The sequence below is a fragment of the Mauremys mutica genome, chromosome 13, assembly GCF_020497125.1.
Source record: "Mauremys mutica isolate MM-2020 ecotype Southern chromosome 13, ASM2049712v1, whole genome shotgun sequence".
Lineage (NCBI taxonomy): Eukaryota > Metazoa > Chordata > Testudines > Geoemydidae > Mauremys > Mauremys mutica.
This window is the reverse complement of record NC_059084.1, coordinates 33,085,705-33,099,567: the sequence shown is the minus strand read 5'-3', so window position 1 is coordinate 33,099,567 and position 13,863 is coordinate 33,085,705. Positions and strand designations below refer to the sequence as shown.

The window sequence follows — 13,863 nt, the reverse complement described above, 5'->3', positions numbered from 1 at the left end:
CTCACCCATCTCAGCCAGCCGATGCTAGGCAAAAATGCACAGAAAGAAGTGGTTGCTGCAGCGCTGGGCTTTTGGGACAGCTCGTGGGAACCTGCTGAGCCTGGTTCTCTTCTCTCCAGTGTTAATCAAGATTAATTCCCCTAAAGTCAGTGGAGTTACACCCATGAAAAACTAGTGTAAGCCACTAGGGAATCAGTTCCTTTGTGCCTTGCTGTCCTTGGCTTTGTACAAGTGTTGGCACTACCAAGTGTTAAACAGTCCTGCATGTACCCAGTTACATTCTTTTGCCCAGAAGAATGGAGAGAAACAGCCCTTTTGTTCTGGATTTTTATGCTACACTTGGATATCACTGGGACAGGCGCTATATGATATCCAAATCAATAGACCTAGGTTACATCTGGCCCAGCTGGTGCAGTCCACACTGCAGAGTGACATGTGTAGTGCAACTTCAGTGGCCACTCCTTCCTGTTCAATAATGCACTGCCTCACTGGATCTGTTTGAAAAGAGCAGAACCACTCAGATGCCACCAACCAGCCAGCGTCCTAATTTGCATGACCTTGTGCTCAACAGTATTGATGACAGATGGTGGATAATAGATTATAATAGATGAATCCTATTGAAATAATCCAAATCCTCCCCTGATTCCAGTCTGTTGATCTATCATGTAACACATGGGTAAAGTGGGTGGAGGTAGAGCTAAAGTCAGGGTCAGAACAGCAGCCTCCAGCCAGTATGTGGGGGGAGGACAGTAGTGTCAGGCTAATGTTGGGAACATGAAGGGACATGGACTCTACTCTATTTCCAGAGGATGGACAGGTGGTGGTGGTGGTGGTGGAGTGGCAGAGGATGGACAGGTGGTGGTGGTGGTGGAGTGGCAGAGGATGGACAGGTGGTGGTGGTGGTGGAGTGGCAGAGGATGGACAGGTGGTGGTGGTGGTGGAGTGGCAGAGGATGGACAGGTGGTGGTGGTGGTGGTGGAGTGGCAGAGGATGGACAGGTGGTGGTGGTGGTGGTGGAGTGGCAGAGGATGGACAGGTGGTGGTGGTGGTGGTGGAGTGGCAGAGGATGGACTGGTGGTGGTGGTGGTGGAGTGGCAGAGGATGGACAGGTGGTGGTGGTGGTGGAGTGGCAGAGGATGGACAGGTGGTGGTGGTGGTGGTGGAGTGGCAGAGGATGGACAGGTGGTGGTGGTGGTGGTGGTGGAGTGACAGAGGATGGACAGGTGATGGTGGTGGTGGTGGAGTGGCAGCGGATGGACAGGTGGTGGTGGTGGTGGTGGAGTGGCAGAGGATGGACAGGTGGTGGTGGTGGTGGAGTGGCAGAGTTTAAGGTCTGAGCTGAAACCTTAACTTAGAGTTTCCAACTTTGGGTATTTAAATTCTGAACTTTAATGCACTTGGTTTTTGGTAAGTTTATGCAATCATACTCACAGGTGCATTAGCAACAGTTCTTGTGAGAATGTCCTTGTTTTCACGTTCACAATTCTACCAAAAAAGCCTAATATTTTACTTTGAAACAATTTAATGCAGTATTTAGGGCTACAGGACAAGTTCAAGATAAGAAAAATATTGTTATATTATAATATATAAATATTCCATACTCTCTACGTTGAAATCTTCATAGGACTCTCCGAGAGAGATCAGTCTTCCATTGATGTTTCTAAAGTTACACTTTTTTATCGTAGAGTATAATCTCCATAATATATTAAAATCTCCACACTGTACTACAGATTCTTTTGGCAGCTGTAATCTCTACAGAACTAGTCGGTACATATCTTGATTTTTGCAGCACCCTTTCATACATACTCAGTTCTCTTCTGCAATAGCTACCACAACCATTCAATTTTCAACGAAACCTTTTAATAAAGTTGGTTTGGTTTTTAGTGGTATTTTTTCAAAGCTACCCAAATATTAGTTCTTATGGATGCCTGAGTGCCTGAGAATTGTAGAACTTGTAAGAGTCAGACCTTTGTGTTATGGTTTCCAAAGCAAAGCTAGACACTCTTAAAATTTTGGAAAGATGTTAAGTTTTCAATACAGTATAACTGAAGAAAACAACCAGACCAAACCTTTAAAAAAAATCATGTCTGGTCTGAACAAAGTGAGAATTTTCATTGTTATGCACAGAGGCCTCCTTAGCCAATAACTGTTCCTTAACCTTTTCTTGGCCAGTGAGGGGCCTGTACCCCGTAACACCCAATTCTGTGTTGGCTTTTTTGTAGCCACATCAGGTTGCAAACTTCTGTCTAACTAAGTTTGTTTTTGGTGTTCCTGCTTCCCAGATTTTTGCCTCCTGTTGATCATTTCCCTGTTGTATATTAGCCTATATTTCCTAAGATGAATGTCTTATTTTTCTTTCTAGAGAGACACTGTGAGTGAGGTAATAATCTTTTATTGGACCAACTTCTGTTGGTGAGAAGACCCACTGTTTCCTTGTGGTCTTTAGCAGCAGCAGTTATAACACATGTACAGAGGACTGACCATTCCCAGATCTCGAGGCGGTTGTCCTTGTGAACTGTTGTGCTGCTCACAGGTCCCCCCGTGCCCTACAAGCGTGTCATCAGGCTAATCTGGAGGTTATTGAGGCTCACCCTCTGGACAAATATTTATTTAATCCCCGCTGATCCTTGATTAAGGGCACTAGGATTTCCTACCATGGACCAGCTTGAGAATGCTATCAATCTAGAAGGGTTCCCTCCCTGACTCCCAAAATTGCACTGCCCCCATCATACTGGTACTTAACCTCAATGCTTGAGGCATCCCACTAGATCTCTTCCCAAGGACAGTTTTTAGTGCTTATTACATTGTTTCTGTGCAAGCTAATTAGAACTCATTTTTTCAGTTAAGATTCTGAGACACGGTATCAAATACTTTCATTATTAATCTATAGACGATAAGAATGGCCATACTGGGCCAGATCAATGGTCCATCTAGCCCAGTATACTGTCTTCTGACAGTGGCCAGTGCCAGGTGCCTCAGAAAGAATGAACAGAACAGGGCAGTTATTGAGTGATCCATCCCCTGTCATCCAGTCCCAGCTTCTGGCACTCAGAGATTTAGGGACACCCAGAGCATGGGGTTGTGTCCCTGACCAGGTTGGCTAATAGTCATTTATGGACCTATACTTCATGAACTTAGTAAATTTTTTTAAACCCAGTTATAATTTTGACTTCCACAACATCCCCTGGCAATGAGTTCCACAGGTTTACTGTATGTTGTGTGAAGAAGTATTTCCTTATGTTAATTTTGAACTTTCTACCTATTTATTTCATTGGGTTACCCTGGTTCTTCTGATATGTGAAAGGGTAAATAACACTTTTTCTCCATCCATAATTTTATAGACTTCTATTATATCCCCCACTTAGTCATCTCTTTTCTAAAATGAATAGTCCTAGTCTTTTTAATCTCTTTTTTATGGAAGCTGTTCCATACCTCTAATCATTTTATTGCCCTTTTTGTTTCTTTTCCAATTCTAATATATCTTTTTTTGAGATGGGGCGACCAGAACTGTACATGGTATTCAGTGTGTGGGTGTACCATGGATTTATATAGTGGCATTACGATATTTGTGTCTATCCCTTTCCTGATGGTTCCTAACATTCTGTTAGCGTTTTGTGACTGCTGTTGCACATTGAGCAGATATTTTCAGAGAGCTATCCACAATGACTCTATGATCTCATTCTTGAGTGGTAACAGATCATTTAGATCCTGCCATTTTGTATGTATAGTTGGGATTATGTTTTCCAGTGTAGATTATTTTGCATTTATCAACATTGAATTTCATCTGCCATTTTGTTGCCCAGTCACCTGGTTTACTGACTTCCCCTTGTAATTCTTCTTAGTCAGCTTTGGACTTAACTATCTTGAATAATTTTGTGTCATCTGCAGATTTTACCACCTCACTGTTTACTCCCTTTTCCAGTTCATTTATGAATATGTTTAACAGCACAGGTCCCAGTACAGATCCTTGATGGAACCTCCTATGTGTCTCTCTCCACTGTGAAAACTGACCATTTATTCCTATCCTTTGTTTCCTATCTTTTAATCAGTTACTGATCCATGAGAGGACCTTTCCTCCTATCCTATGACTGCTTACTTTGTTTAAGAGCGTTTGGTGAGGGACCTTGTCAAAAGCTTTCTGAAATGCCATATTCACTATATCACCTGGATCACCCTTGTCCACATGCTTGTTGACTCCCTCAAACATTTTCAATAAGTTGGTGAGTCAAGATTTCCATCTGCAAAAGCTTTTTGACTCTTCCCAAACATATTGTGTTCATCTGTGTATCTGATGATTCTGTTCTTTGCTAGAGTTTCAATCAGTTTCACGGATACTGAAGTTAGGTTTACTCATCTGTAATTGCCAGGATTTACTCTGGAGCCTTTTTAAAAAATCAGTGTTATATTGGCTCTCCTCCAGTCATTTGGTAGAGAAGTTGACATAAGTGATAGGTTATATGCCACAGTTAGCAATTCTGCAGTTTCACATTTGAGTTCCTTCAGAACTCTTGGGTGAATACCATCTGGTCCTGGTGACTTACTACTGTTTGTTCCAAAACCTCCTCTACTTACATGTTAACCTGGGACAGTTTTCAGATATATCACTTAAAAAGAATGGCTCAGGTGTGGGAATTTCCCTCACGTCTTTGGCAGTGAAGACTGATACAGAAAATTCATTTAGCTTCTCTGCAACGGCCTTGTCTTCCTTGAGTGCTCCTTCGACACCTTGATTCTCAAGTGGCCCCACAGATCACGTCTACATTCCTCTCATTAGTGTTATAATTCTGTTCAAACAAGCAGTCAGGTTTGATTATTCTTTATAAACCCAATGCGATCAACTATGGAGTTATGACCACAACTTTGTAATAGCTGTTAAACTCAGCTTGCCTCCTTCAAGGCCTTCTGTCAAGTAAGCTATGTTATTTACAGATGTAAGGACCAGGAAGGACCATTATAATCAACTAGTGTAACCTTCTGCATAGAAGCTATAGAATTTCACTCAGTATTTCCTGCATTTAATGCATTAACTTGTAATTTAATTAGAATATCTCTTATAGTAAGCCATCTAGTCATACTTTAAAGATTTCAAGTGGTGGAGAATTTACCACATCCCTTGGCAATGTGTTCCAGAGGCTAATTACCCTCACTGTTAAACATTTGCTCATTTCCAGTTTGAATTTTACTGACTTCAGCGTCCAGTCGTTGGACTTTGTTCTGCCTTTGAGTGCTAGACAGAAGAGCCCTCTAATATCTGATAGCTTCTCTGGTGTAGTCACTTATAGACTGATTGAATAGCTTCTTAACCTACCCTTTTTGATAAATGAAGTAGATTGAACTTCTAGTCTCTCACTGTAAATTATTTTTTCAGACCACAAATCATTCATGTAGCTCTTCTTTGAACTGTCTCCACGGAAGAGGGAAAGGGAATAATGTGGTTTTATTTCGTACCAGCTTCACTTGACAACATCAAGTTGCATAAGGCTTTTATACCACCACCCATCACTGTAGTATCTGAAGGCCAGGTTTTTAAAGGTATTTACATGCCTAAAGATGCCTGGTGGGATTTCAGAAAAGCCTTGGCATCTTACTACTATTGACTTAAATGGGAGTTAGGCACCTTGGTGCCTAGTGGGACTTTCAAAAACACCTCTTTGCATCTTTAGGGACCACTTTTAAAAATATGGCCCATGTGCCTTCAACATAAAATCGATAGCAATAACAAAATCTCTAGCAGACTTCATGGGGCCTCTGGCACTTTTCCTTTTCAGGGTAAAAACTCTGCCTGGGGTAGGATTCTCTTTTTAAATGTTATTAATTTACTTTTTTGGTATTTACTTAGGTTAAGTTGTTTCAAAGTTGGTATCTTATGGTTTGTTGGGGGTATTTTGGTATCTGAATGAGAGGAAATAGTATGGGTAGATACATTTAATTTATGTCCTGTGTGGTTTCCAAAGCTGGGTGACATCTGTCCACTGAACTGTAGGGGTGGGAATGGAGCTCTATTTTTGAGCTAGGTCCCACCATCCACTGAAGTGCTCAGAGCTCCTTTAGGCAACATGTATTGAGCTTGTGGAATTTGTAACTGAAGAAGGTCAGACAGTCAAGACCATGGCTGGATAATGTTATGAATTCTAAAATCAGGGTAATCCCACTGAGATGAGGAACATCTCCATGTCCAGCATTGCACAGCTGGTCAGTTCCAGGGCCTCTCACCCACAGCAGAGACAGAGGATGAATGGCTCAAGCCAACAATGACCTTGGACCCTGAGACCCAGAAGGGCTGATGGAATTGGCTGGGAAACAGCGGGTCTGGGATAGGAGTCATCTGGACATGTCTTCTTGTTGCCTAGGATTTTGAAATGATAATGCCTTTAAATCTAAAAGCTTCTCTCCTCTCTCTCCCACCTTCCACCATTGTGTGTGTGTGTTTGTGTGTCTATCTCTCTGTCTGTCTCCCTCCCCTCCTCTCAGTCAGAAGGCTTTAGCTGCACTTGAAGCAAAGCATTCATTGTTAAAGAGCGAGTTGGTTGCCAGGAGGGAGGCGCTGGAGAAATCTCACCTTGATGGGGAGTTGATGAAGCAAGAGAAACATGAGCTTGCCATGGCACTGGAGAGGGTACGGGCTCATCTGTTATTCCCAGGCAGCATCAAGCCCAGCTTGTTATTTCAAGAGAGAGTTCAAATATCAGGCTCACCATACATTGCTCCCTGTAGTAAGAAAAGGCTAGATAGTGTTATCTCCCATAGGGGGACACCAGAATCAAGCCAGAAAAACACTTTGGGGAGTTCAGCCTTCAAGTGCATAGAGGGATGGCTGAGAGAGGATTGGGACCCTGACTAGACAGAAAGAGGAATTCCTAGAGGATTAGGGGTGTGTATAGTGAGAGGGATGCACTTCGGGTCTGAGGGAGGAAGACTGTCTTGGAGACACAGCAGATATCAGGGGTTTGGTATGGAAAAGGCGATCCCTGGGTTAAAGCAAGGGAAGCCTTTGAGGGGTTTTGTTTTCATCTTCTTCCTTTCTTCTTTGCTCTGCTAGGCAGAACAGTCAATTGCTGAGTTGACAGGGGTTCAAAATAAACTGAAGGCAGAAACCGCTGATCTGCATGATGTGGCTGAGAAGATGAGTGGCATTAATGAGGCTCTAGCTTTGGATAAAATGCAGTTGAATCAGCTTGTCCTGCAGGTGAGTAGAGATCTCCAAGGATTAGGTCTACCTTGCTGAGGTCTCCTTCAAGCTTCTCCAGGGAGTATGAGGGCTGACCGAGTGTGGATGTGGCACAGTGTTCTCTGCCCAGGGCAGAGGCCCCAAAAAGAATATGTCTATGTTCTCTGCCCCTTGATTTCCTTTTTGTTTTTTCCTTGACTGTAGTTGGAGCAGGAGAATCAGGCTTTGTCAAGCAAAGTGAAGGACATGCAGAGAGCAACAACCTCTGTGCAGGAGGAGCTGAGCCTGTCCGAAAGAGCAAATGAGGCGCTCTGTGCAGAGAAAACCCATCTGGAGCAGTTGCTGCAGAAGGCTAAGGAGCTACAGGAGGGACTGCAAGCAGAGTTGGATGTGCTGAGAGATGAGAGAAAAGAGACCCATGAGGTGATGAGTCAGGTGAGAGAGACCCCAGTTGTCCTCCACAGGAATCTGGCAGTACTAGCACTGTGGTGATGAGGCTGGGCGTGGTGCTGCTGGGTTTTAGAACACCCTCAGCACTAAGACATCCAGTGCTGTTGGAAACAAGACAGGGTCAGAGTTCACATGACTCTTGTGTATTTCATACTGGGCATGTCTCAGACTGATGGTGAAGGGTGGAGTTTGCGATGACTCTCCATGTTTTCTTGGGAGTTGAATTGTCCAATGGAGAGTATAGTGCATATAGTGAAGATGGTCACTTTCCACCCCAGGAACCCAAAACACTTCATAAATATTAGTGAGTTCAGACTCACAACCTCCCTGAGAGGGAGGGACACTAGCCCCATGTTACAGGAATCTGAGACTGAAGATTGCACACAGGCCTATGGCAGAGCATGGAATAGGACCCAGTCTTGCCTCTTAACTAGAGAAGCATTCTTCTAGCACTACCACTGCACCTGTCATTGCCCGAAGGGGAACTCACTGGGAAACATTGTATATTGCAATAGGGGCCCATTTCATCCCTGCACACAATGAATCTGCATTTTCTGATGAAAAATTCCTGACCAGCTCTTGTTAGGGGATTTCTCCATGGGCTGGCTTGAGCAGCTTTGCAATCTCATGACACTAGGGTAGTGGAATGCAAGGTTCTGTACTAGGTCCAAAATGTCAGGAAGCATAAGGAATGGAATAGAAAATATAGAAAATGTAATGCCCTTGTATAAATCAGCAGTCCGGCCTCCACTGGATACTGTATGCAGTACTGGTCACCGCATTTCAAAAGGATATTGCACAATTAGAGGGGGCTCTGAAAGAGATAATGGTGAGAACAGTTAGGGGCCTGGAAAGACTCCTATAAAAAGACCTTGAGAAGATTGGCATTGTTTACATTAGGGAGGAGACATCATAAGAATATATAAAATACTGAATGGTCTAGAGCAGGTGTCCCCAACGCGGTGCCTGCGGGTGCCATGGTGCCCGCGGGGGCATTTAAATGCGCCCGCGTCCTGGCTGGCGGTGGAGCATCCACCAAATTGCCGCCGAATTTCTGCGGTGTTTCAGCGGCGACGCCTCTTGATGACGTCACTTGTCGGCGGCAAGTGACATCATCGAGAGGTGTCACCACCGAAACACTGCAGAAATTCGTCGGCATTTCGGCGGGTGCTCCACCGCTGCCACGGTCCTTCGTCTGGCGCCCGCCAGACGAAAAGGTTGGGGACCACTGGTCTAGAGAAGGGAGATTTAGTCACCCTGACTCCTAACTCAAGAACAAGGGCAGATTCATTGAAATGAGACAGTGGTAAATTGATAAAAGGAAATGCTTTTTCACACAGCGTGTATTTAGAGTACGGAACTCCATTGCCACAGGATGCCACCACTGAGGCCAAGGACTTAGCAGGGTACAGAGAGGACATTTATATGGGTGACCAAATATTGAGAGTTAGAATAGTAACTACTAAGAAAGGAGATGGAAGGGCTATAAATCTTCTTGCACTGGGGCTGAAGCCAGTCTCTAACAGTTCTGGAGTCCCCTGCGGGGATTATCCTACGGGCGGGGATTCACTTTTCTATGGTGTGTCTTGCACCTTTCTCTGAAGCAGCTGGTATTGGTCAGTGTCAGAGATAGGATAGTGGCCTGGATGAACCATTGTTCTGATCCACTCTGGCAATTCTTGTGTTTCTACATATTATTTTGGCCCTGGGAATCCCATGGGCCCTTGCTCCTCACTTCCCCTGCCTGCAGCTCCTGAGAATGATTTATAAATGCCCATGCTTTCTAGAAGAGCCTCCATGCCAAGGGTAGCTGGCCTTAAGCAACCTTTGTTACTCACTCCAAGCTGACCAGGATGATACTGTTGCCTCCTGTCTTGACTTATTAGTTAGCTCCTTCAGGGTACCCTGCCTTGTTTACTTGTCATAACTGAGTGCTTATCTCGTTTCCTGTTATAAATGACTTGTCATTTACACCTTGTCTGTCTCTGCTTACCACTCTCCAGCCACCACCAGGCTTCCTTCACTTATCTTCTGGATCCACTCCTCACTTGTCCTCATCCAGTTCTCCCCTTCCCAACCTCATTCTCACAAATCCTCTTACCTTCTCGCTGTCCTGTTTTCAGCAACATGTCTCCTAGGCCATGCCTTCCTCCTATCCCATCATCATCCTCACCCCACTAGCTGCAAGCTGAGCCACCTCATTTCATAGAACCATAGAATCTCAGGGTTGGAAGATCCCTCAGTAGGTCATCTAGTCCAACCCCCTGCTCAAAGCGGGACCAACCCCAACTAAATCATCCCAGCCAGGGCTTTGTTAAGCCAGGCTTTAAAAATATCTGAGGATGGAGATTCCACCACCTCCCTAGGTAACCAATTCCAGTGCTTCACCACCCTCCTAGTGAAATAGTGCTTCCTAATATCCAACCTAGACCTCCCCCACTGCAATTTGAGACCTTTGCTCCTTGTTCTGTCATTTTCCACCACTGAGAACAGCCGAGCTCCATCCTCTTTGGAACTCCCCTTCAGAAGTTGAAGGCTGCTATCAAATCCCCCCCCCCACACACACACTCTTTTTTTCTGCAGACTAAATAAGCCCAGTTCCCTCAGCCTCTCCTCTTAAGTCATGTGCCCCGGCCCCCTAATCATTTTTGTGGCCCTCCGCTGGACTCTCTCCAATGTGTCCACATCCTTTCTGTAGTGGGGGACCCAAAACTGGATGCAGTACTCCAGATGTGGCCTCACCAGTGCCAAATAGAGGGGAATAATCACTTCCCTTGATCTGCTGGCAGTGCTCCTACTAATACAGCCCAGTATGCCGTTAGCCTTCTTGGCAACAAGGGCACACTCTTAACTTATATCCGACTTCTCGTTCACTGTAATCCCCAGGTCCTTTTCTGCAGAACTGCTGCTTAGCCAGTCAGTCCCCAGCCTGTAGCAGTGCATGGGATTCTTCTGTCCTAAGTGCAGGACTCTGCACTTGTCCTTGTTGAACCGCATCAGATTTCTTTTTGCCCAATCCTCCAATTTGTCTAGGTCACTCTGGACCCTATCCTTATCCTCCAGAATATCTACCTCTACCCCCAGCTTAGTGTCATCTGCGAACTTGCTAAGGGTGCAATCCATCCCATCAACCAGATCATTAATGAAGATGTTGAAGAAAACCGGCCCCAGGACCGACTGCTGAGACACTCTGCTTGATACCGGCTGCCAACTAGACATCGAGCCATTGATTGCAACCTGTTAAGCATGACGATCTAGCCAGCTTTCTATCTATCTTTATACTCCATTCATCCAATCCATACTTTTTTAACTTGCTGGCAAGAATACTGTGGAAGACCATATCAAAAGCTTTGCTAAAGTCAAGTCCAACCCCAAACCCTCCCAGTTTCTTTTCTCCCAGACTGCTTCCATCACTCTACCACCAACCCTCGACTTCCCAAGGACTGGGTCTCAGGGGAAACTCCTACTCCTCAGTGTACTTTACGCAGCTCTCTGTGGGGCCTCCTCCTAAGCTCGTTGACAGGATTCTTCTAAAGCTTCTTGCAGGCCTTTTGCCTGGAGAGGCCTCGAACTTCTGCTTCTGTCCATGTTGAAAGAGAGACCCAGAGCAAATCTTGATCCCTCTCTCATCATTCCTTTACTGAGGTGAGAGAACCCTTATAAAAAGTCTCATTTCCCAGCATTCTTTGCTGGAAAGCCTACAGGTCCCAAAATTCCATTTATTCTGGGTTTTAACAGAGGTGTAGCCTGCCTTAAAGAACCATCATGCCCGGTTGCAGGTGGAAATGGAGTATCAGATGTACCTGTTTTCAAAATTAACCAATAAACTTTTAGGAAAGGAGGTAACACAACTTTGATTAAGTGGGAGCCCTTCCTCAAGCCCGGAGGAAAAAGAGAAGAGAGAAATTAACAAACGGACAAACACCCCCTAAACTGTCTTTGCTCAAACTTTTCAAAACGTCACCTTCAGGCATACTTCGACCAGGACTCTCAAAAGATTTCAGCTTGAAAGGTGAAAGCTTTGGAAAGTTTAATACAGGATTTTTGCATGGAAACACTGCAGCAGCCTTAGCTATATGTGTTGATAGCTGGAACTAATGTTAAAATTGTCTAACACACAGGTTAAGGAAAGAGTGTCCGTACTTCTGGGTAGAATGCTTAAATTATCCAAAAGTATAAAGTCTGGTTTAAAAGTCATAAAATACATACAATACATAATCTGTAGTACCCCAAATTAGGGTTAATAAATTCATCAATACAGTTAAAAGTATTAGCATCCAAATATTTGGGCACATCACTTATAAGAGGTTATACTAAGAGTAGATTATTGAAAGCAAATATAGCAATGAGTGTAGATTGTCCCTCAGTAATTGAGAATTTAGGATAGGTTGTCCTTCAGTAAATACAATCCATCACAGAAGTATTTCAGTTACTTTCCTGACTCCACTTCTCAATGGCACTCCAGCTCACCTCTCCTGGTATTGCCAATGTCTGGTGATGTATTCTAAATAGATGTCCCTCGACTACCTGATGGCGTCTGATACCATGAGTTGCCGCATCAGCTGAGCATAGCACTGATCGATTCCAAATTCCTACAACACTCACTCATTACTGGGGCCCCATGCGCCCAGGAACCAGAGCTATAGTACTATCCCAAGCAACCCAATATGGACATAGACATCATTTCCAAATTGTCATTTTCAGGCCTGGTTGTCTCCTGTTACATCAGTGCACAGTGACACCATGAAGGGAGATTATCTCAATCCTTCAGGCCTCTCCTCTGGCTAGCTGAAGAATGAAGCTGATGAGTTCTGGAGAGTGCCTTGGCTAGTAGTAGGAGCTCATTTCCTCCTTTCCCCCCATTTCCAGATGTGTCGCCAGGAGGAGTCATCCAGCACTGACTTGGAGAAAACACGTCTGGAGTCAAGTCGCCGTGGAGATGCATTGGCTAAAGTATCCAGAGAAAAGGAAGCCCTGGTGCGTGAGAAGGCAGCACTGGAGGTGCGACTAGGGGCTGTGGAGCGGGACAGACGTGGCCTTTCAGAGCAGCTGGCAGAGCTCAGGTGAGGTTGGGGAGGTGAGGGCCTTGTACAGCACACAGATATATTTGTTGGATCTAGTTGTAATGTCACTCGGCACTGAGCAGCTGGAATAGCATAGGTCGACTTACCCACATAGTGAAGACATGCCCTGAGAGAGTGCTTTCCATCTGAGGATCACTTTGTTTTGCAAACAGCCTCACCACCTGTGGGAGGTAGGGCCATTTTAATATCCATGTGCCAGGGCCAGGGTTTGCTCAGCCGGACGGCAACTCAACCGGAGTCACAAGAGAAAACCCGAAGTCCCAGTGAGGATTTATTTTTGGTACAAGCTTAATAAACTGAAGCAGAAGTATCTGCCCATGTCCCTTTCCTGCAACATAGTACTGGGTAAACTCCAAAACAATCCAGTATAATTCTTCAATATTTGGTTCCTCAGCTCTGACAGAGTGAGCTGTCCCTGGGCCATCCTCTTTGGCACGAGCTGTTTGCTTGGATCCAAGTGCTTATCGGGATTGTGGAATGGAGTCTGAGGCTTCAGAGGCTGAGTTTTCTGCAGGCTGCACTCTTCTGTTGATTGAGCAGACACCATTCCCTGATTACAACTCCACAGATTTTGGAGCGGGCACTTCTGGATCCAAGGCTTTGACCTGAGGACAGTCAGAGTCAGTCCCACATCCAACTAAGATGGAGCTAGAGTCTTATTCTGAAGGTGCTGGGAACCCAGAAACCTTCAGGGATCCATTTCTATGTTTGCTTATGTTGGGAATGATGGGGGGTCGTAGGAATGTGCCACAGACAGAGATTCCATTTTCCCTTGGTCCTCTCCGGCCTCTTTTGATTTCTAGTCCTTCCCTGTTTTATGGATCCTTTACTCCTGAGCCTTGCTGACCTGTAGGAACAGGCATCAAGGAGAAATTGTTTGGTCCTCATAGAGGTCTCCCTGTGGGATGGGGGAGCAGGCTGATGCCGGACACAGTGTTGGTATATAGTACTCTAAATACTTTTATTGATTACAGTGTAAACCCCACTCACTCCACATTCATACCCCTTTCATACTGCATCAGAGTCTGACAATTAGAACAACGTCCCGATGGCCAGTTGAGGTCCGCTTTCAGTTATAAGGCCTGGGGAGCCAGCCTTGCACACCTCTTCAAAATTAGGGCTCTGGATCGATGTCTGACTCCAAATTGCAGATATGATAGA

At 44.9% G+C, this 13,863-nt stretch overlaps 1 protein-coding gene across 7 annotated transcripts in view; it reads left to right on the top strand.

The window, feature by feature from the left end:
• Positions 1-13,863, top strand: part of CEP250 (centrosomal protein 250) — a 153,221-nt gene that overhangs the window by 65,614 nt on the left and 73,744 nt on the right. For all 7 annotated transcript variants that reach the window (XM_044985125.1, XM_044985126.1, XM_044985124.1 and 4 more), the window contains 4 exons: positions 6,472-6,616; positions 7,040-7,186; positions 7,373-7,603; positions 12,488-12,681. In XM_044985125.1, coding sequence (XP_044841060.1) covers positions 6,472-6,616; positions 7,040-7,186; positions 7,373-7,603; positions 12,488-12,681 — 717 coding nt within the window. The remainder of the gene's footprint in view (positions 1-6,471; positions 6,617-7,039; positions 7,187-7,372; positions 7,604-12,487; positions 12,682-13,863) is intronic.